Genomic DNA, 22,919 nt, shown 5'->3' on the forward strand with positions numbered 1-22,919 from the left:
TTGGAATTTAATTTTTATGTCAGGTTTACTTTAATTGCTTGTGTAACCGATCATTTTAGGCCCAATTATGGACAATAAACAGGTTGGTACTTTAAGTTTTCTTTTTGCTGACAGTTACCGCAGTGCTGCCTCTGAACACTGGGCCACAGGAAGGATATGCCTTTTTTATTTCCCTTTCTGCCATTTCTGTTGGCCAGTAAGAATTAGTTTTAACACTATTTAAGCGCAATATACCAGTTTTTATTCATAGCTTCAGAAATTCCTCTTTGGTGCTTAAGAACCATATTTCATTTTTAGAATTATGGAACTTTGCATTGCCATTTTTGGAAACCAGTTTGGTCGTTAAAATATTTTGTTTTATATAATGTAAGTTTATTTATTAGTCTGCAACATCTGTGGTTTTGGAATAGTTTGGACATTCAATCTGGCTGTTATTTTCCTCCCTTCCCTCCTTTGTAACAGCTTCAAGTTTATTGAGGGCATTGTCACTCACCTCTGTATGTGTTTCTGGTGGTATGGTAAAGTTGCTTGGTGCTCGAGTTCATAAAGACTGAGCTATTGCCACCCACCTTTTTGGGTGGACAGTGTTTCTGGCGGTACCTGGTGGTCAGATACAGATACTTGGTGCTCAAGTCCATAAAGACTGAGCTATTGTTACCCACGTTTACAGGTGGCCATCGCTTTTAGTGGTAACGGGTGGTATGGTACAGTTACATTATATTTAAAGTGACATTAAACCCTCAGATTTTTTTACATAAACAAATACTGTAATGTGTGCCTTACTGTAATCCATGGTAGTTTCCATTCTCTTTGCTGCTCTTCCTTTTAAATCATCATGTCTTCTCATGCTGGGGGAGAACTTCCCTTTGCAGCTGAGTGCCACTTCCTGTAGTGCTGGCTCAGGTTGTTAACCTGCACACAGACACCATGTATCCATTTCAGAGACAAGGCAGTCTGCTGCAAAACAGAAGTTCTGCCCAGCATGAGAAGAGATACAGATTTAAAAGGAAGAGCAGCAAAGAGAAGGGAAACTACCTTGGATTACAGTAAGGCACACATTACAGTATTGGTTTTATGTTAAAAAATCTGAGGGTTTAATGTCACTTTAAGTTCATAAGGACTGAGCACATGGTTTGGTTAAAGTTTTAATGTTGGTAATGGTCTGGGTGTTTAAAGGTAAAGGTCTAATATAATAGTTATCACATTCTGTTTCAAATTCAAAAAAAGATAATTTTCCACACTTTGGTCTCCTGGTTTCCAATATTATCTTTATCTGCCACTACTCTAATCAACTGAGTAGAGCAGCCATTAGAAGGTAAACAACTGCAAAGTTTTGCTACAACTTATATATAGTTGTACAGGACAACTTTTATGAGTACTGGCACCAGCAATCGGCCGACGTCAATGCAAGAGCCAGCAGTGTGGGATCAGTAGTCAGGTAAGTGACCACTTACATCAACCCCTGACCATCAATATAAGGAAGTACCTTAATAGTTATATCTGACAGTCAACTGTGAATGCATAGTTCTTGTGCCAAAACCATACAGTCAACATCAGCCAGTGGATCAGTCTGTCCAGGCTTTAAATTAATTGACCAGCCAATGACTGTGGAATTGCATCCTGTTATTGAACAGGAACATGTTGCTGGTATGAATTTCATGGTGTGGTAATTTTTTTTTTCTGTTGAAGAAGAAAGTTAGCAATTAAAGCCTATGCATTTCACTTAATACAGATGTCCTTAAACAAAAATCATGTTTTTATAAAAATTATGATGAAAATTGCTTTTAGAAAAACAGATTTACTGGCTGTATGGAAGCCATCTACAGGTCCAAATTTACTTTTTGCTGTGAACTGCTTTAGCTGCAGTTTTTGTAAATCAGCCCTATAGTGCTCCATACATCAAACAGATCCTATTTCTGAAAAACCCAGGCATTCTGGACAATCATTTACTATAACTATACTGCAGTAAAAAGGGATCATGCAGCATAAACAACATGATAGAGAGAGATATTTGGGATTTTCTGAATTCTCCAAACCACATGGCAGAAAATGATATTATCTAGTATAAAATGCACAAATGGAACTTGAGATTCAGCTTTCACATATACTGCACATCCCCTATTCGTTTTTATATACTGTACACTAGAGCTGCATCTACATTAACACAGCCATACACATGGCAAACAGAGCCTAGTGTGATAGTGTTTGGGGAAGCGGTGAGTGTGGTGTAGGAGATTTCATTCTTATGTTTAGGGGTTCCTCTTAGGCAAACGGTTGAAAAAGGATGGTAGACCTATTTCTCAAAAAATGCCCTCTTTTTACAGGTTGCATGCAGGTTGCATACTGTAAAACTGGCATGACTATGGATTATTAGAATACTGGCAAGGATAGACCTGTAACAGAATATCATTAGTTTTACTTACAGCACTCTATAGGTACAGACGCCACTTGTAGAGAAACTCCTTTCCCACCACCCTGTGGAATATGCACACGAAACACAAGTCGAACACGCGTGTTCTTTCGGCCAATGTCTGTCTCACCCTTCCGGAGCTCAATGTCTGAATTTCGGAGCTTTAGAATTCCGGCGCAGTCTATACTGGAACATAGACATATTTATCAGTCATTTACAGCATCACTTCAAGACGCATATTTATAGATGTATATGAAAAAAAGATCTGTTTCTGGTGCTCTTAGCAACCACTCAAACTCTTTTATTGGTTGCTATATGTATCATGAAAAAAAGGTTTATTTTAAAATAACTGATATTTTTATATAATTGTAGTCATTATAGTCATGTCCTGACTGCTGAGAAGCATAGGCATAAGATATCCACAGATTCACACATACCTCCCAATTGTTCCTCTTGTGAAACCAAATCCCTCTTTCCTTCTCAGTTGTCGGCCTTATTGGTCTGATGTACAGATGTCTATCAAAAGGTTCTATTTAAATACCAAATGTGTTATTATGCACTAAAACCTTAATCCTATCTCCCAATTATCTGGTTTGCAATTTGGCAAAGTCAGTATAAATGAAAAGTAATCAAGAAAAAAAAACAACAACTATAGCTTGAACCAATCATATTTGTCTCATACTTTCTTAATGGTCCGTATAACTAGGGGCATGGCAGTTATTGCCTATATAAACTGGGGGTGGGGAATGTATCAAAACTGGAGCACACAGAATCAGCTTCTATATTTCATTTTCAAAGCTTAACGAAACAAACTGAAGAGAGAAGCTGATTGATTACTATAGGCAAATGACCCAGATTCTGTCTGCTCCAGTTTTGATAAATTCCCACGATTGTGCTAGAAGGTGTCCCTCTTTCCTCTTTCTCATCTCAGAAAATTGGGAGGCATGTTCTCAGTCCCCAGAAAGACTTCATATGCCTTTCTGCCAAATAACATTAGAGTGGTTGCTGTGTTGGAAGTGCAAGGTCGTAGCCTTATTGGTAAAAACAGCAACTTGTATTGCAGCTTACAAGCAAACCAACATATTAGATTTACATTACATTTAAAGCTGAACTCCAGGAATTATGTTTTATGGATACTAAAACATGGATTTTCTGGGCCGTTGGGGATGCTAAATTCACTTTATTATTCAGTGCTACATATAGTCAGCGCTGGTCTCTTCCAGCTACGGCTGCAGTGGCTTCCTCTTTGTACACTGAGCACAAGCCATTCTCTGGCTGGACGAGGTGGAGATCTTGATGTCAGCCCTTGATGTCAGCCATCCCTCCTCTCCAATCGACGCATCATAGTATGCCATGTATGCATTGAAAAAAATACAAGAGTTCTCTGCATGGCAGCGTTTCTCAGCAAGCGACTACCTGTGTTTTCAGAGCAGAGGGGAAGCCACTGGAGTTGAAGCCAGAAGAGTCCACCGTTGAGTATATGTAGTGCTGGCTAATAAAGTGATTTTTAGGAACCCCAGCGGCCCTCCTGAGATCAGTTATAGATACTGAAATTGAGCCAAGCTGGACCAATGTAATTATCCATAAAAGATCTTTCCTGGAGTTCAGCTTTTTCTTGTAATGATAGAGTAGAGAAGAATTAAACCCCTGTCAGATTCTTTGCTGTGTCCCATTCTAGAGATTTCCAATTAGACAGTTGTCACCAGAAGAAGTGTGCCTGTTGGATGATTACCCCTCTATTCCTGTTCTGATGCCAATTCAAAATTTGGGATTTGTCCTTTACTTTCAGCCTCAGAGACAATAGTTACCCCCCACTGCGCTAACCAAAAAAAAAAAAAAAAGATTTGCCTTTTGATGTACTTTAAAAGGAACTTGGTGCCAGTCAGAAATAAACTGTGAGCCCCTAATTATCATCACATAACCACCTGTCTTAACCACAAGTTCAAGATAGGCATCTGACTAACCAAACTCACAGGGTGTATTTAAACTCTGGGATGGTAAAATCCTTAATAAAGTTGGAACAGCAAGAGAAACCGTGTGATTCCTGGTGCCTGGTGCAGCTTCAGGTCAGTACTCCCCACCCCTTAAAGTGGAATTAAAGCCTCTTATTTTTTACAGCCAATGATGGCACCATATTAGCCTCTGGTTAGATCTGCAGTTGCCATGGTGCACTTTGACAATTATCACTAGAGGGATTCCATGGATGTGTCTGTTTTGGAAAACAGTTAAAGGAGAACTATGGGGTGAGTGATTTACACTCATCCTCATAGTTAGAGCCGTAGTGTGAAGCTGTCACAGGTGGGCTCTGTAATTCGGGAAGTGAGTGAACACATACCGTCGCTCGCTCACTTCCCAATCATCTCCCTGCAGAGAATGGTACAGGGCGGGTACAGCTGGCTCTGCTTCTATATAGGCAGAGCCCGCTATCAATCAGCCAGTTGGGTGGATCTCAACAGTATTGTTAGGATCTGTCTTTGGGCTGCGGCAATAGCCTGCTATATACTGAGCTTTGGGTCACGGGAGTACGTTAGTATATGTCCTACCATTACCCTAAAGAGAACTGTGGGATAAAAAGGTTACTCCATAGTTCTCTTTTAAATTGGTGGGTTTAGCTCCACTTTGAATGTAGCTACAACCTGTCCACCCCCCACACACAAACAGTGAGCACAGGCAATAGTAAAACACTAATATTGTATAGATGGGTGGGGGTCAATTTTAGGTAGGACCAACCTTCATCCTGCCTTGCTTCCTGTAGTCAAGGCATCATTTCCTAATAGATCAAGGAGCCCCCATTTTATTCTACTAATTAAAAATATCTGTTTTTTTTAAGTCCAGTGTTTCCACTGTATGTTGCCATGCATCTTACTTGGCACACATGTTGTTTTCAGGCAAAAGGGACATCTCCAGAACTTTGGTGCTTCCTACAAGAGCTTCATAGCTGGGTGTAGCCACCATTTTTCCTGTTATGCGATGAACTTGGTAAAAGGCGTGAGATCTCAGGTTACGCTCATCCGCTGTTCCAATAAACATCTGGAGGGTCAGTGGCTTCTCATTATATCCTATAAGCTGCAGGGAATCAAATAGGACAACTTAATTTTCCATGTGTAGGCTACCTTTACAATTATAGCCTCTTAAAGCTGAACTCTAGGCAAATTACAAAACTACCCTTGCAGTGGGGCTCCACCTTGAATGAACAAGGTTTTGTCTAGGGTATCTTAAACCTTTTATGACCACAATACGAGTTTATTCCAAGTCCAAATGTAAAATGTCCCTTGCTGTGAGAATGTTAAATATCCTTGCACTAGAGAATTAGGATTGTGCAGCCGTGTTTGTACTCTTAGTTCTCAGACCTGCTGTCAATCAGAAACATTTGCCATAGAGTTAAAGTGACACTAAACTCAGGAGGTTAACCTTAAAAATGTATTCAAGTACCCTAACTATTAGCAAAAATGTATCTCTCAGCTGATTCTCAAATCATCTCTGAATTGGTGCTGATACTGTACTTTCTTCTGGAGGGTGACTACTTTTGTTCCCCATGGTCCCTATGTGTGTTGTAAAGTAGTCACTGCTCCAAGCTCAATCCCGTGATGGACTATACCTTGAGTACAGATTAGCTAACTAAACATGAGATAGTAGTCCATCATGGGAGTGAGCTTGGAGAGGTGGTTACTAAGGTGGTTACTAGGTGGTCACCAAGATACATTTTTGTTCATGGTTAAGGTACTTGATTGCATTTTTAAGATTTAACTCCTGAGTTTAGCGTCACTTTAATATCAAATGACACATACCAATGCTGCTAAATTTGGTCTGAGCGTTTAGGCTTAGAAAAACTCTAGTCATGAAAAGGATTAAAAGAAGCAATTTTACTTACAGTACATTATCATTCATCCCTGCAGGCTCCTTCTTTACATGTGACAACCCTCCAAAACTACATCTCTTGCGTGCTCTGTTCATTGGTTGCACTCTGATGTCATCATGTACAATGCTGGGCCAGCAGTCCTGCATTGTAGGTGAGGACACCGAGAGCTTGCCCACAACCTAGAGCATCGGAGGGAAGAGGAATACACCAGCTGGTGGGGGAGCAAGGGTAAGTAAAACTGATTTTTAAGGTAAGTTGGACAAAAATGGGCATTTAACGCTTGCAATGCAAAGAGAGCCCCACTCCAAGTGTAGTTTTGTTGTTTCTATTGAGTTCAGCTTTAAAGTACAACAAAAAATTTTTTTATATCTCATATTTCCTTTGAAACAGAAGTTCAGAACACAGATGTTAATTTCTGTTTAATTGCATAACTGCTGTGCAAAGTGGAAATACAACCCTGTTTTCCCGCAATATTTCATATGTAGACTAAAAAAATGCAAGAATATGGTCATCCCATAAAAAAGTGGTAGAAAGGATCACATCAGCTAATCTTTCCTAGTGGTTAGCATTGATGTCTTTCAGAACTGGAGCTTTGTGATTGATTCCAACCAGGCTGCTGTCTGTGTGGACTTTGTATATGTTCCATGTGTTCATGTGGGTTTCCTCTGGGTGCTTTGGTTTCCTCCAACAATCCAAAACATGCTGGTAGGTTAATGGGCTTCTCACCAAATTGGCCTTGAAGTGCGTGTTTTTCTGTCTGTGGCAGGAAAACTGAATAGCAAACTCTGCTGGGATGGAGGCAGATGTGAATAAAAGTACATTCTCAGGTTTTGTTTTAGTGTTGCATAATATGTTATTGCAAAATAATTTAAAGCAAAACTTTATGCAGGTTTTTAAATTTGTGAGCAGGAAGGTTTTTTATTGCACAAGACTATTGAGACTAAGAGTGTATAATAAATTGGCAGGAACATTCACCTTGCGAAATTGCATGTACGTTTGTTCTGTGCAAATAAAAGCAAAAAGGAATGTTATTTGCATATTTTCTTTCCAGGTTGAATGTGATTTCAGGTAAATGCTGCATTATGGCCATTAGATGGTGTTGAGGAGTGTAGGAAATAGGCGCTCCATCTAGTGGTTGTAATGCAGTATTTTCCAGATATTGCATTCAAAAATATATTAAAAACATTCATTTGTGCCCCGTTTCACACACAACAAATGTACATGCAATTTCGCAGGGCGTTTAGCTCTGCAAATTCTTTATAATTGCACCTCATACTATGTTTTTTTTTCTGCAATAAGGCCTTGTTCACACCACGCGCGGAGCAGGTGCAGAGCAGAGCAGTTGCAGACCGGATCAAAACTGCTCTGCATTTGGTGTGAACAAGGCCTAAAGGAATCACACCTTCGTACTCACAAACCGTTCCCACTTTACACTGAGCTGCTCGTGCATAGCTCAATATACAATCCCAGCATGTGTGCTGGAAAGCCCCCTGAGAAATGACTGTTGCTAACCTGCCAACCTTATGTTAAACACACACATTTTATAGCTAAAAGTGTTTCATTCAGACAAAATGAGCAGAACTATTTAATATAATATAATATATTATAATAACTTAAAGGACAATTGACCCCCTAATTGAAAAGTTCTTTTTTAGTTCATCCCTTGGCTAGACATGTGCGATTCGTTTCGTTACGAATCGAAATTCGTACGAATTTTCCTGAAATTCGTAAATTCGGAAGCATCCGAAATCCGAATTGCAGTTTCCGAATTATATCCGAAATACGAAATTCCGTTAATATGTCATATAAAAGGATAGGCAGGGAGTCAGATGCTCCTCCATATTACAATGTACCAGGTATGTCACGCCTCTCTTTTGGGTGAACAGATTGGCAGGGGAGCAAAAGAAACATAAGTATAGGCAGCTGCATATACTGGCGTTAAAATTAATTTGATTCCTTGCCCTGCATGGGTAATGACCTACAAACACTTGTTCACCGAAAAAAGACTCGGTACCATTGCTTGCTCCCAACTGACTAGCCTTGTCCAGCACTACCATCTCTGTGTAAACATCAGTCCCACACTGAGACAGGTTGGTTCAGATACAGTCTGCGTACAGAGCACCTTTATAGATGATATGCTTTATGATGTCATTTAAGACTATATAAAAATAAACTTATATGAGCCCAGTTGTGACTGGTCCTCTTTAATGAGCCTCTCCATCATTTCTTCCAGAAGCATTTCAGAAAGGATGCTAATTATTGGTACCCATCTCCCTTATTCAGTCACTCTGTGGGGAAACCCTGCAACCTATATGACACAGTAAGCATATAATTATGTGAAAACTAGATCCAAAATTACTTCCAGTTAAAGTAAAAAAAATAATGAAATACAAATATAAAGCAAACCAGTATGGAGAGAACTATTAAGGCTCCCATTGTTAATCTCCTTCTAAAAATGCTAGCAGCCTGGTATTCTGACTCCAACCGTTGTATGAGTAATATAGGCCTTGCTGAGATCTCTTATGCCTGGCCTGTATAAGCAGATATAATCACCGCGGACAGTCTTTATCAGATCGCTGAACTCACCAAATACCTTTTCATCCACGAAGATCTTTATTAAGTGCAGCAGGTTACAGCAGACAACAGGATGCAACAGATGATTAGAAAGACAGTATTTGCAGGTCAAAACATGGTAATGTTTCCCCCCATGCGAGCAGATTAACATGTGGCCATGACACAAGCAGCCATTCTGATGCCAAGAGAACAACTTGGAAAAGAAGGCCAGTACATCACACACAAGGGGAGGGAATAGAGAAAACGAGGTGCAATAACCAAAATGACCACACGATGGCAGTATATGAACCAGCTATACTGATGCCAATGAACAATGGCTTAAAGGAGAACTATGGGCTTTTCCCCATAGTTCTCCTAAGGGTAACGGGAGGACACAAACTAGCGTCCTCCCGTCACCTTAAGCTCAGTATACCGCGAGCTACAGCTCACGGTATACTGAGACGCCGCAGCTGAAACGGATCCCGACAATTATGTCTGGATCCGCCCAGCTGCGTGAGTGACAGCTGGCTCTGCCTATTTAGAGGCAGAGCCAGCTGTACCCGCCCCCTCCCCCGTCCGTTCCGCCAGTCAGCGCTGGAGGATCGGAGCGGGAAGGGGGGAATCCAGTCCCTCTGTCACGGCTCTGTGCCGTGACAAGATCGAGAAGTGAGCGAACGCCGGTATGTGTTCACTCATTTTCCGATCTACTGAGCCAACCTGTGACAGTCTCATTGTCACAGGTCGGCTAGAACTATGAGGATGAGTGAAATAGTTCTCCTTTAAGGAATGTAACTATGTAATTCTCACTTCACATTAATATAAATATTACCCATGGCTATGCATTGTCATGTTTTCATACAACTGTTGTAACAGTACACCTGGCATTCTCCAGCTTCTTTTTTTATAAGTCACCATCTGGGAACAAGCATGCAACAGGCAAAGTCAAATTAATGTCAGAACTTATGAGCTGCCTATTTGTTCCAAGTATTTTCAATAAAAGAATTCAGCAAAGGCAGCCTGCATATTTTTCAGGACAGTTTTTCTTTAAGAAGTATGATACATAAGCTGTTTTTCAAATGGCATGACGTCTTTGCTCCAGGAAACCACAGCATACAAAGTGTTTTTTTTTTTTATGTAACATACTGTATGCACAAATGGAAAAATCTTCCAAAGTCCGGATCTAATTTTAGAGAAACACTCCACTTCTACTCCCTTCCACCCTCTAAACTATCTCCATTTAGTGAACCTACTGTTTCCTGTCTTCCATGCAAATTAAGGAAGCAATGTTCCAATTCGCAAACTAACACTGCCATGAGATACAATTTCTGCACTTTGCATTGTGCAGGAGTTTCCTGTAATACAAACCGGTCAGTGCTGCTGTCTCTCTGTGCAGGGCGACTGGTCTTGTATCCGCCCCCCTGTAGGTTTCTACCAGCAGCCTATAGTGGGAGAGAGAACCGCTGGGACAGGCTATGTGCATCGCAGTGATTATGTCACTTCTACTTTAAGAGACGGTTTACACCGTAGTATTGAGCTAAACGCACAGTAGCAGTGCGTTTAGCGCACACTAAGACGCAGTGCATGCTAGGTACGCTGTTGCTGTTTATTTGAATGCCACCCCAATGCACTTCCTTCCTGGTGGTAGCATTATACTGTGCATTGCATTGTGGTGAAAAAAACTAATACATGCACCACTATTTTTTTTTTTTACAGGTCATGGGTTCTCTGTGCAGCAGCCTGTCAAAAATCAGTGACAGGCTGACACACACAGCGGCTGTACGCATCTTTCTGCACACATGTGTACAGGAACAGATGCACAACCTCCCTGGCACATAACCAAGTCCTTCTGCATGCTGTATGCACCTCTGCGCATGTGAGAATGAGCCCTAGTAGTGACTTTCATATTACACTGTAACTTTTGGACACTGATGTCAACTTGAATTGTTGTCTGCTCAAGAGATCTTTTGATGATGGTAGATTCCATTCAAAAATCTGATGATTTACAAAAGGAATAATCTTCCTCACAATCTGGTTTCTCTTAATGTAGCCACTATCAGTTTCAGGCAAATTTTCTGTATTTCAAGTCTCCTGGACCTGATTGGATATGTGAAGTACACACTGACCAGTGTGAAATTACTCCTTTAGTAAACCAACCTCGGGAAATGTACAGATACAGGAAGACGCAGAACATCAGTCAGATCCTTTAGCCTAAGGAAGAGAGCCAGCGTGGGAAAGCTGAGAAGAAAGGAAAACAGCTGGGAAACATCTAGTCACCCAATGAGCTATACAGAGCTACAGCCTTCCCCCAACCACATTACTAGCTGGGCCTTCTAGATATGTGACATACGTTTGCTTCTATGCTTTTAACATACTGCAAACTATTTATAACTACTTATATTGGTTTGGTACATATTTATTTCTTTAGGACTATATAAAATACATTTTTTATTAAGCTGGGTAAATATACAATATTTCATTTGAATTTAGTGTAATCCTCTCTCCAGTCAGCAAGTGGAGGCTTAGGCTCTTATCACATGTTTTTCAGGTTCCCCTTTGTTGTAAGAAGCCTGCTGGTTACAGACCTCAATATCTCAGATTGGCACGTACCAGGTGAAAAGAACTGGCAAAAAAGAGCTGTCAGTAAGTAGACATTTAGCTACCTCCACAGACACGAAATTTAAAAACACGAGGCACAGATATGGCTCTATCTTCCTAACTATATGTCACTGCTGTTTCTTGTGAGGAAAAAAAACAGTGCATGGCGGGGGGACACAAGCATCTGGCACTCCTAGAAATGTTGAATGCTAAAGAGCCCGGCAGAGGCTGCAGTATTGGAATGGAACAAAAGGTAGGAGGCCCAGACCAACGTTGAGGTGTGTATACTACCTCTTCTATTGCAGGGAACTTTTAGCTTTATTAGAGTCCAACATGTCAGTCAGTCAGTGGTCCCAAGGGCAAATGAGGAGGGTGAATCTACCCAGTTGACAATACATATACTGAAAAGTAGATGTAAACTCCCTTTAACAATGCTTAGTTTGTTAACTTAAGGTTAACCGCTAACAATGTATGTAACCTCTAACAATGAACTTTTCCTATTTGCTCCCTTTTAGCCTGTGAAATATACCATAGAATGTATTTTGTTACATGTGTGCAGAGCCTGGCAGAGGCTTCAGCATTGAAATGGAACAAAGGTAGGAGGCTTAGTCCAATGTTGAGGTGTGTATACTACCTCTTCTATTGCAGGGCATTTTCAGATTTTTTTAGTCCAACATGGTTACTTCATTAAACAAATGGGCTTTTTTTTTGTTTAACCATCAATCATTATGGGGTCAATTTATAAAAGTTATATGCTGGGCGGATGCCATACGCACCCTACTTGCATCCCTAGATTGCGCTGCTGAGCATAGAAATTCCTATACTCATCAGCACCATCTAGGGGTGTAATACCCCTAATTATTAGATTTCTTTTATTGTCTTTTCTGCATCTCCTGGCTTGCTTGATAGGTTTGGATAAAGGCTCTATGTTATGATGAATGCACTATAGCGTTGCTGTTTGCTTTCCTAATTAGATAAGTTAAACACAGTTCTGAATTTGAAATCATCTTTCTTTTTATTTATTTTATTTTGGTGCATTGTGCCTTCCTTGTCTGCCTCATTCTCCTGCCTATTATACAGTACAGTATTCACTGCAAATGTGGAAGATTGGAGGAAATGGTTTCAATATTTCATGTGCCATCAAGCATGACACAGCACTATTACACAAGCTATAGTAAATGCACACTTTCAAAAGCGTAGACTTCTATAGTTCACATAGCTTTTACATATTGACGTTGTACAGGACGCCAGAAGATGGGTCCTGGGAGAAGTGTATATTTCCCTTTGTTCGGGTCCTGCGGTCCAGCTAATTCCCCAAACATCACAACGTACATACAGATATTCCTGACAATCTTTGCAATTAAAAGCTTTATTATTTTTATATTCATTCAAAAAGTGAAAAAAAAGTAAATCGCTTGTATTATTTAACTCTTACCTTGACAATTGGGTGTCCCCCAGGTGAAGCTTTCACTGCCCCCCTGCTCCCTTCTGTTTCATAATGGGCTCGGTGATGGGTTCTTGGTTGCACTTCTATTCTTAGTTCTAAACCTTCAAACTGACTGGGCAGTGGCCAGTCCAGAGGTGGTAGAGAGGATGACCTGAATAACAGCCACATGATAACACACTAGTATTTATATCTTACACAATATAAAAAGGTTCAAGCACTATGCATATAAAGGAGTGCCAATAGTTTACTTAAATTCCAATACAAAATACCAAAACAAATATGTTTCAGGGCACATTGTTGGAATGGTTGGCAGGAAAAGAGTTAGAACCCATGTTTTTATTTTTTGTTGCCATTTCACTTTTTGTTCAGGAGAGGAGACTACTCTACAAAGTGAGGGAAATGCCTCTTACACAGTTGTCACCAGAAAGGTGTCCCCATTGGAAGATTTACCCTCACTTTCTGTTCTGGTAACAAATCCATAGTCAGTGGTCACGGGAACAAACAGGGAGGGGGCATCTACCCAGTGGGGACACTATCCAAAACGCAAAAAAAAAAATGTTCTGGCTATACATCTAATTTAAATGAGATCTAAACTCTCAATTTGTAGTTTGTTAGATTACCTTAAGTTGTATGTAACCTCTAACCATAAACTTTTCTGATTTGCCCCCTTTTGGCCTGCTGAATATACTGAACGTTTTTTGTTACATGTGTGCAGTAAGTGCAAAATGTACTCGCTGATTGTGCCAGTATCTTGTAACCTGATAACTTCCTGTGCTCTCTGCCTGTGGACAAGAAGGGGTTATGTCAAAGAGGAACTTAGAAGCACACTATCTATTGCACATCAACAGTTACTTTTCTGCAGCATGTTTAAAGGGATAAAACATGGTGAAATGTGCATGTATTGCAGAGATGTACTAAATATGTTTATTTATTTATTTATTTTATTTTGCATTGAGATAAGGCAAAAAAATACTTTAAAGTCATATTAAAGTGAAAATGTTTTGATTAAATTACTTACAATGAATGCAATTGATATTTAAACATTTTAGCTTCCTGCAGAATTAGCTGGTCCCCTGAGCACTGGCCCTGATATTCTGTTTTAGGGTGGCTCCTTTCCCTTGTAGGGACCTATGGAGCCGCCCTTGTGTGTGCTAGTAAGCTGCGTGTATCTCCCCAAACACACAAGCAAAAGCAAGGCAAGTTACTACCCTGCTCCCTGCTCTTGCCTTCCCCAATCTAGTGGATGAGCAGCTACTGGAGACTGCACTGTCCCAGGGGCGTCCTGAGGCTGGGTGTCACCCGCACCAAAATGACTGTAAGTCATTTTGGTGTCACTCTCCAATGGTAACATCCAGGTGCAGGCCGCACCCCTCTTGTGACGCCACTGCACTGTTCGTTGTGATGTTGTACTTGACATGAAGTTCAGGGAAGTTGAGCTGAGAGAGTTGGAGCTAGCTGTTGAGGAACATGATGACCCTAATTGCTGGGGCAAAGATTTAACTAAATACTTTACTGGGTAATGTACATATGACTTGAATTCATTACTGAAAAAAAGTTTGAGAATGTATTACTTCAAATACAAATGTAAACACTAAGGGGCATGTTTATAAAGCAGTGAATATCAAGATACACCTGCAGTGAATGGTTGGTGAATTTCAGATTCACTGCTTTATAAATATGCCCCTATGTTTGGTTTCCTCATCAGTAGGCAAAGGGCCTTTAAATCATTATTTCTTCCTGCAGTACATCATCGCTTTTTGCAGACACTTCCTGGGCCGCCATAATGTGCAGGCAGTCACAGAATTACTCTTCCCATGTGCAGTAGCATTCAAGAGATGAGAAGATTGTACTGTGTCGACCTGGGCAACATTGGCACATTGTATTGCAGTCGTGGACTTGGATTGACACTCCTGGTTATAATATCAAAGCAGCAGTGTCTGTGTTGTCAGCCCATGGAAGGAAATAAGGTTAACCTGTATTTCTGGTCAGATAACCAGGTATCTTTTACTAGTAATATCGATCTGACTATCAGAAAAAGCAGGGGACAGTGTGCATGTGTGGCCAAGGGCTGCTACATATTGAATCATGTAGATTTTTGACTACACATACATTATATAATGGTAAGAAAATTGTGTTATTCAAATTGACATGAAAATGTACACTTCTGATCATATCACATAATTTTAGAAGGAGGCAGTGAGGGAAAGTAAAAGAAAAAAAAACTGGGATACACACATTTATAGGTAAAACATAGATGTGGAGGAATGGCCTGATGGTAGATTGGGCTTAGGTGCTATGGTGACATTGATGTAGTCATCTGGACTAGGATTGACAGTGCTCCCTTTCTGTAAGATACTGCCCAGGATGGCCTCCACCTTCAAACTTACTCACCAGCCTAAACACACTCTCAGCTCTTGCTCCCTGTGGCTCCTGAAACCCCAGCTCCAGAATAAGAGCTAGTTCAGAAATGATGGCTCTGGTTTAAAATCCTCACTAAAGCTGTCCTGTGCTACTACAACAACATCTATATCATGATCTCCTTTTTGCTGTTTATGTAGCACCACCATAGCTAGATCAGGGAGGGATACAATGGTCAATAAAGTTGTAATTGTTGCACAAATATGTTCATATATTTTTTAAATGGTTAATTTGAGTATGCATTGACTGCATCCTGTTAGTGTTGGCATTACATCAATACACCTCAAAATAACATGGTTCATTAAAGGAGAACTATGGGGTTAAGTATTTTCCCCATAGTTCTCCTTAGGGTAACGGGAGGACATAAACTAGCGTCCTCCTGTCACCCTAGGCTCAGTATACAGCGAGCTGTAGCGAGCTGTATACTGAGACGCCGCAGCTGAAGCGGATCCCGACAATTGTGCCTGGATCCGCCCAGCTGCGTGACTGACAGCTGTCTCTGCCTATCTAGAGGCAGAGCCAGCTGTACCCGCCCCCTCCCAGTCAGCGCTGGCGGATCGGAGCGGGGAGGGGGGGAATCCAGCCCCTCCCCTGTCACGGCAGAGAGCCGTGACAGGATCGAGAGGTGAGCGAACGCCGGTATATGTTCGCTCACCTCCCGATCTACTGAGCCGACCTGTGACAGTCTCATTGTCACAGGTCGGCTAGAACTATGAGGTAAATGAAAATCACTCACCTCATAGTTCTCCTTTAACTCTGATCCTATGTAGACATATAGAAAAAAGGGAGAGAAAAAGGCTGTAACTTATTTTAAAGGACCTGCATGCTTTTGTTAATTTAGAAGGGACCTGTCAGGATAGGCCATTGTTGACTTTAAAGAGTTTTAAAGAGGCAAAGTTACAGGCTTTTCTACTCTGCGGCTGTGGCTGCTCTAGGTTGTAGGTGCTATAAAAAAGCAAAACTGTGAGACTATGTATTGTACACCTTTTGTTTTGATGCACATGGAATGTGTTTAGCTCAATCTAACTGAAAGTTCAGTTGGGCTTTAAAGCCCACTTCCAGGGATCCCAACCTGAAAAAACGCCATTTCAAGGAGGTGCCCTTCTCATTTCAGGGAGGTGCCCTCTGCCCCCCCTCCCCCCTGAAGAGATGATGGCAGATAGCACAGGAAGCAATTGCTTCTTTGCTATCTGCAGGTTTTTTTAAATAAATATTTTGACATGGGGTCCACCGTCAGAATAAAAAAAAAAAAAACCAGCATAGGAATACATAGCTAGATTGCTATTGGCTATTTCAATTTGCAATATCTAATAGCAAGCTGGCTTTTGCACCTGTCCTCTGCTGCTGTCAATCACTAGAAGAGGACCTGATGGAGAACTTCAGGTCCCCCTCTGCCTATTGACAGCAGCAGTGGGCAGGTGCAATAGCTAATTTGCTATTGGCTATTGCAAAGTGAAATAGCCAATATGAATCTAGCTATGCATTCCTATGCTGTTTTTTTCTTTTTTTTCCTGACTGACGGCAACCCCCATGTCAGAAAAAAAAGAGCAGAGTAAACCTTTCGCGGAGAAAGTGTTTCTCTCCCGGGCGCCGGGAGACGCTATCTAATAGCGGGAGACTCCCGGAGCGGGATGTCTGCCCTTCCCAATCAAGTTACAATAAACTTCACAATGCTCCTACCTCCTTGTAGCCACTGACAAATACCAGGTGTGTGCTGGTGTTGGAGCATAAACCGAGCCATTACATCAACCCCTCTGCCATGTGACAGTGTTCGGTCCTAGCAGTTGGCTGGTAGGCATGAGCAGTGCATTGTAGGAGGAAGTGCATGTTTCCCTGTACCTAGAATCACTGGGTATTTTGCTGTGGCTGAGACAGAAGAAGAAAGAAGGAGAGTAGTGCTGTAAAGGTACATATAAGTGAGTCAGAGGGTGGGTTTAACTTTCCCAGAATGGGCCAGGTTACATGGTCCCTTTAAGATACATGCCTCACAGCTTAAAGTCTCTTTCCTTGCTTGAAGTGAAACTGTGCCCAGATAATGCATACCTTAAATTAAGCTCTCATTCATCTCTGTATTTGTAAGCATTGTGGAGAAATGTAAAACCTCACAACACAGTTATTGAAATCTTAGTCCTTTTCCTATTAGGTCTCATTTACGTGGGCTGGTCATCTGTCCCTAGCTGCAGGTAACTGCTGGATGTGCTGATACATGTGAAGAGCGGCAGAGGGCAGTTGCAGCTGTCTGTAACCAGGTTTTCAACTACAGGAATCAGCTGCCAGCCCTGAAATGTCAGTGTGAAGCCTTCATTTTTTGGTGCATCAGATCCTTGGCAGGTTGTCAGCCCTCTAATGTAAACACTAGGGATGCACCAAGACCGTTTTTTCGGTATCGAGTACTAGTACCAATATTTTTTTTTCGGTACTCGCCGATACTGAATACCGAAATCGGAAGTCCCATTAGGAAAGCCAGGCGGCATGTAAATACTCGCCACCCGGGATCCCGATTAGCAGGGAAGCTGTCGCCATGCTTCCTTGTCACCAGGTGATGAGGAAGCATGGAGCCAGCATTCTGGCGAATCAGGCAGCTGGTGGGCGGGTAAGGACTTGCTGCCTGGCTTCCTTATTGGCCAGCTTCTCAACTAATCAGGAAGCCAGGTGGTGAGTCATTATACGGCGCCCGGCTTCCTGATTGGCCGGGAAGCCACCTCCATGCTCCCTCGTTACCAGGTGACAAGGGAGCATGAAGCCAGCTTTCTGGCCAATCAGGAAGCCGGGGGGGCGGGGGGGTGGGGGGTAATGACTCGGCGCCCGGCTTCCTCATTGGCCATGTTATTGACCAATCAGGAAGCCGGGCAGCGAGTCATCACACCAAACTGAGTTTTTGGTCACATGAACAGCACTGGAGGGAGCGAGGAGCAGTATTTATTTTTTGTACAAATGGTAAGTATTTTAGCTCTCTGTTACTCTTATTTTACCCAGCTCATTATGACTGTTAGTATTGCCAAACATAAACATATGAGTATATGGTTTGCTATATATATGCACAATATCATGCAAAGCACTTATAAAACCTACATTTTAGCAACACATTTTTTAAGCATGTATATATGTGAATAACAAATACAATCACCTTGATCATTTTATGTGAGGACTGTGTTTTTGTATGCGAATGTCATAAAGACGATGAGGGGGGAAATTGGAGGTATCTCCAATTATTATCTTCCACTTTAATTACCACTGATTTGCTTTTACTAAATGCATTGAATTCTTATCTATGTTAGTTAAATGTATGACAGTCATGTAAAGAAGCATTGAGAGGAGCAGCTGTAGAATATTAGTTCCAACTCCAAGCTTTGGAGTTCAGCCTATTTTGATTTCAGCTCTGCTCCAGCTTCAACACAACTCCTGCTCGTTTCCAGCCGTTGAGTTTATCTAAAAATATGAGTTCTGCTCTGGAGTTGGAGCCTGGTCAACCCTGATCTGAACTGTAATAACATTCAGTTGTATGGATGACATCTGTAATGGTGTGTGAACCTGCACAGTGAAGCAGAGGTGTGCTTAATGTAGAATTCCAGCCAAAATCGTTTATTTGATTTGGATAAAATGCAGAGATGATACCGACTCTGTCAGGTTTTTTTTTTTTGTTTTTTTTTACTGCTGACTGTGTCCCCATTGGAAAGATTTCACTTTTTGTACCAGAGATGTTACAGAAATTGAAAGGTAATCTGAAATCAAAAGGAAGATAATGCCATTTACTCTATTCCTGTCATTTCTGTCCAGTGACAATGGTCACCATGGCAGGTTGCCACAGTGAGTTTTCCTCATGTGGGGCACAGGCAACAATAACAATTTGACCGTGGGTTCTATTGCCTAGTATAGGCAAAACTGGAAAATGTTAATGTAGACTTAAACACATTATCATCACCCTAAGCCCAACAGTGGCTTAAATATAAATTAAATAAAATATAATTAAACATATTTCTTCGATATCATGTTCAGTTATTTCTTTCTTTGAACAGTTTACAATCAGATTTTTGTATGCATGAGCATGTGCTGTATGTAGTAGAAATACAAATATGGAAATTCAGGTTAATTTTAAACAGAAGAAATATTTACCTGAATATTGGACTCTGTCCTCCAACTCTTGCTTTGGACCAGGCCAATGCTGACGGAACAGCTAGATAATCCATCCCCACATTATCTTTTCTGTTTTGAGGGAACATTCCAGTACTCTCATCATTTACACCTACAGATGAACCTGAAGAAAAGGTTTTTCCAGGACTCGTGGACTCCTCAGGCCTAACAGGGGCCACCGTCTGCTCTGCTGAGGTTCTTCTGGCCTTCTGTGGAATGTTATCGCCTCTCTCCAGAGAGGTTGACATTGCCTGTTGGCTCTGATCAGTGGGCTTGGGGGAAGCTTCTGTTTCTGCGGAGAGGTTCTCATCCCCTAGGCTTCCTCGGCGTGAATGCGATGGGGAAGGGGAGCTGGTTTGACGAACACCTTCATCATTTGAGTTTGAATACCTCCTTTTACCACAAGGAGATGTAGGTCTTGAAACCTGGCCTGAATGGTAGGGTGATAGTAATTCTTCCCGGGGTGAAGGAGGAGCACCTGAAATGGGAACAGTTGTCCAAAATTCATCATTGTGACCACCCCAAGGTTTTGGTGACCCTCTTGGGGAGCCTAGTGGAGAAGCAAGTGTAAATCGTGAGGCTGCTTCATTGAGCTCTCTTTCTACTTCTTCACACATTTGTCCGAGAGAGTCACAAGAAGAAGCCTCAGAGGAAAGAAAACTCCATGAAGAATGGCTGCTTGCTGGACTAGGGCTTAGAAAAGAGTCCCGATAACCAAATGGATCTGGTGGGAGAAACAACTGATCACGGTGAGGTTTCTCATCCCAAATATCATTCCTACTTGACTCTTCTTGTTCTCCATCACTGTTTGAAGGTGAATCACTTGTAATACGTATACTTGGACATTCAAGGAAACGTGATCCACCAAGAGGAATAAACCGGCATGGTTGGCTGATAAATGTCCCATTTAGGTCATTATCTGAGGCACGTCTTGGAGGTGGTGAATGCATGCCTGCTCTTGTCATACAACCCACTCCACCACCTGCTCCTCCAGCGGTACTGCTAGAAGGTGGATTCAGAGTCAATGTGTCTGTGGTCACATCATTACATAAGGAAGGGTCATCAGATTCCAGATCTGCAGAGGAAAAAAAAAATATCATGTAAGAGTGTGACTGTTTTTTTTTTTCTTCCATATTAGGAAGGACTATTTGCAAGATGTACTGTATATCATAAAGCCACACATGGGCTTTTCCTAAGACTTGGTTATTGCATGCTGCACAGTGTGTAGTATTTCAATTATCCCAGTTAATTTTTTTACAGTGGACAGGCTAATGGAAGCCGTTTCCTGCCTAAAAATTAGTACATACCACTACTATTTGCACCATTGCATTAAAGTGAACCTCCAGTCAACATTGTTAATTTGTTCGTGTTTCAATTATGTCAAAGAGCAAGGGTGTGATCCTTTCCAAGGTTTATACTATGGTCTCTGTCACTGTTGGGAATATTGCCCATTTCTACCTCTCTCACTTACCACCGGGGTATTGCTCTTTGAAATCCTTTTTCCCCTCTATGGAGTACACTATCCCATTATAACTGCAGTCTTACTGTTGCCTGGCCCTACTAAATTCTCTAGAAGAACACATGGGCAATGTACCCCGAACAGGAGAGATTAGGAGTCTAGCTCATAACAATGTTCAGATGGCTACAGGGGCAGAAAGTGTGTGAAAATCGGGGCAATAAACCAGAGTCCTTCCCCTCTCTAATTCATTCTAGCCACTTTTAAACACTTCCCTTTGTCATAATGTTAGAATAAACAGATATTATCAGACACCTCACCTTATTACTGACACATTGGCCTGTCATGGTTGTTTTTTTTAATCCTAAGGGCTAATATTACACATAGCACTATTACAAAGAGGTCTGTGTTCTATAGAAACTGTGGTTTAGAAGCCTGCTGCATGTGATATCACAAGAAACCAAAAATAGTCTGGTAAGCTTCCATTCATGGTAGAACATGATATACACTATGTCATTGTGTTCAGGCTTTCCAGCAGAGGGAGTTCAGCTGGCTACACACTGTTTCAATTTCGGTCAAGTCCTCGGTCGGTCAAGACTCAGCGGACTTTTGTCAGAGGAGCCAGTCAACAAATTCTCAACTCATTAGTGACTGCAGCCAATCAACTACATTCACTGTTTGGGTAATACAATACTTAAATACTTTAATACACTTAAATACTAGACCACACAGGCACTCTTATATACACACACGCACAACACACACTCGCACACACACTCACACACAAAGGTTCAACTTGATGGACCTGTGTGTTTTTTCAACGTCAAATACTATGTAACTATGCAACTATGTCTGATGGGAGGAACGAGAAATAATGAATAGTGTATGAAATGACTGGTATCTTATAATCACTTTCTTCCTGTAACAGGGCAGCAAATAAACAAGCTGTTTTCCTTCTAACCCTGAGAGATAAGAAAGGGAGATCACACTAGACAGGAAAGACAGTGCTTGAACAGTTTCCATAAATGATGGGAGGGGATGCAATAAAAGATGCATAGATATCAATGACAAGTGGAGGACTTAGTGCAGTGTTTATTGAATGCTGAAAAGAAAAATTATCAAAACGAGAGCAGACAGAATCTGGAGCAGTTTTCCATAGTAACCAATCAGCTTCTATCTTCAGTATGTTCAGTTATGCTTTGAAAATGAAAGATGGAAGCTGATTGGTTGCCATGTGGAATTGCTCCAGATTCTGCATATTCCAGTTGTGATACATTCCCCTCTGAGAGTTTGAGGTTGTACAGCACAGGGATCTGAAAACTGCAGGTGATTTGTTCCTGTATGTTTCCTTTCATTTTTAAAGGGCCACTGATTGACTTTTATATGTGAAAGTGTAAAGTGACACTAAACTCAGGAGTTACATCTCAAAAATGCATTCAAGTACCTTAACTATTAACAGAAATTTATCTTATTTGTGTATCACTCAGCTATAGATCCTCAAATCATCTCTGAATTGGTGCTGACACTGTCCTTCCTTCTGGAGGGTGGCTACTTTGTTCCCCATGGTCCCTGTGTGTGTTGTAAATTAGTCACCACTCCAAGCTCGCTCCTGTGATAGACTACAAGCTCAATACAAATTATTAAACTAAACATGAGATTGTAGTCCATCACAGGAGCAAGCTTGGAGCAGTGGCTACTTTACAACACGCACAGGGACCATGGGAAACAAAAGTAGCCACCCTCCAGAAGGAAGGACAGTGCCAGCACCAATTCAGAGATGATTTGAGGATCTACAGCCGAGTGACACACAAATAAGATACATGTTGTTAATAATTAAGGTACTTGAATGCATTTTTAAGATTGAAATCCTGAGTTTAGTGTCACTTTAATTCCTAATCCTTGGGTTTACATGATTTTAACAGATGAAATTACCCATAAATATAAAAATAAATATGTGTTTGCACTGTATGTATTTGTATGCCTAGGCAAACGTATATATCCAGTGCATATATTCAGTGTATATACTCAATGTAAAAAAAATATGAAAAAA

General features: G+C 41.2%; 1 protein-coding gene across 1 annotated transcript in view; it reads right to left on the reverse strand.

The window, feature by feature from the left end:
- Positions 1–22,919, reverse strand: part of NFATC4 (nuclear factor of activated T-cells 4) — a 57,939-nt gene that overhangs the window by 9,988 nt on the left and 25,032 nt on the right. The window contains exons 2-5 of the mRNA XM_018563140.1: positions 19,396–20,488; positions 12,853–13,015; positions 5,277–5,476; positions 2,424–2,596 (exon numbers count right to left, since the gene is read on the reverse strand). Of these exons, the coding sequence (XP_018418642.1) occupies positions 2,424–2,596; positions 5,277–5,476; positions 12,853–13,015; positions 19,396–20,488 (1,629 nt within the window). The remainder of the gene's footprint in view (positions 1–2,423; positions 2,597–5,276; positions 5,477–12,852; positions 13,016–19,395; positions 20,489–22,919) is intronic.

Source organism: Nanorana parkeri, unplaced genomic scaffold (genome assembly GCF_000935625.1).
Source record: "Nanorana parkeri isolate BGI_ZX_2015 unplaced genomic scaffold, ASM93562v1 scaffold635, whole genome shotgun sequence".
Taxonomy (NCBI): domain Eukaryota; kingdom Metazoa; phylum Chordata; class Amphibia; order Anura; family Dicroglossidae; genus Nanorana; species Nanorana parkeri.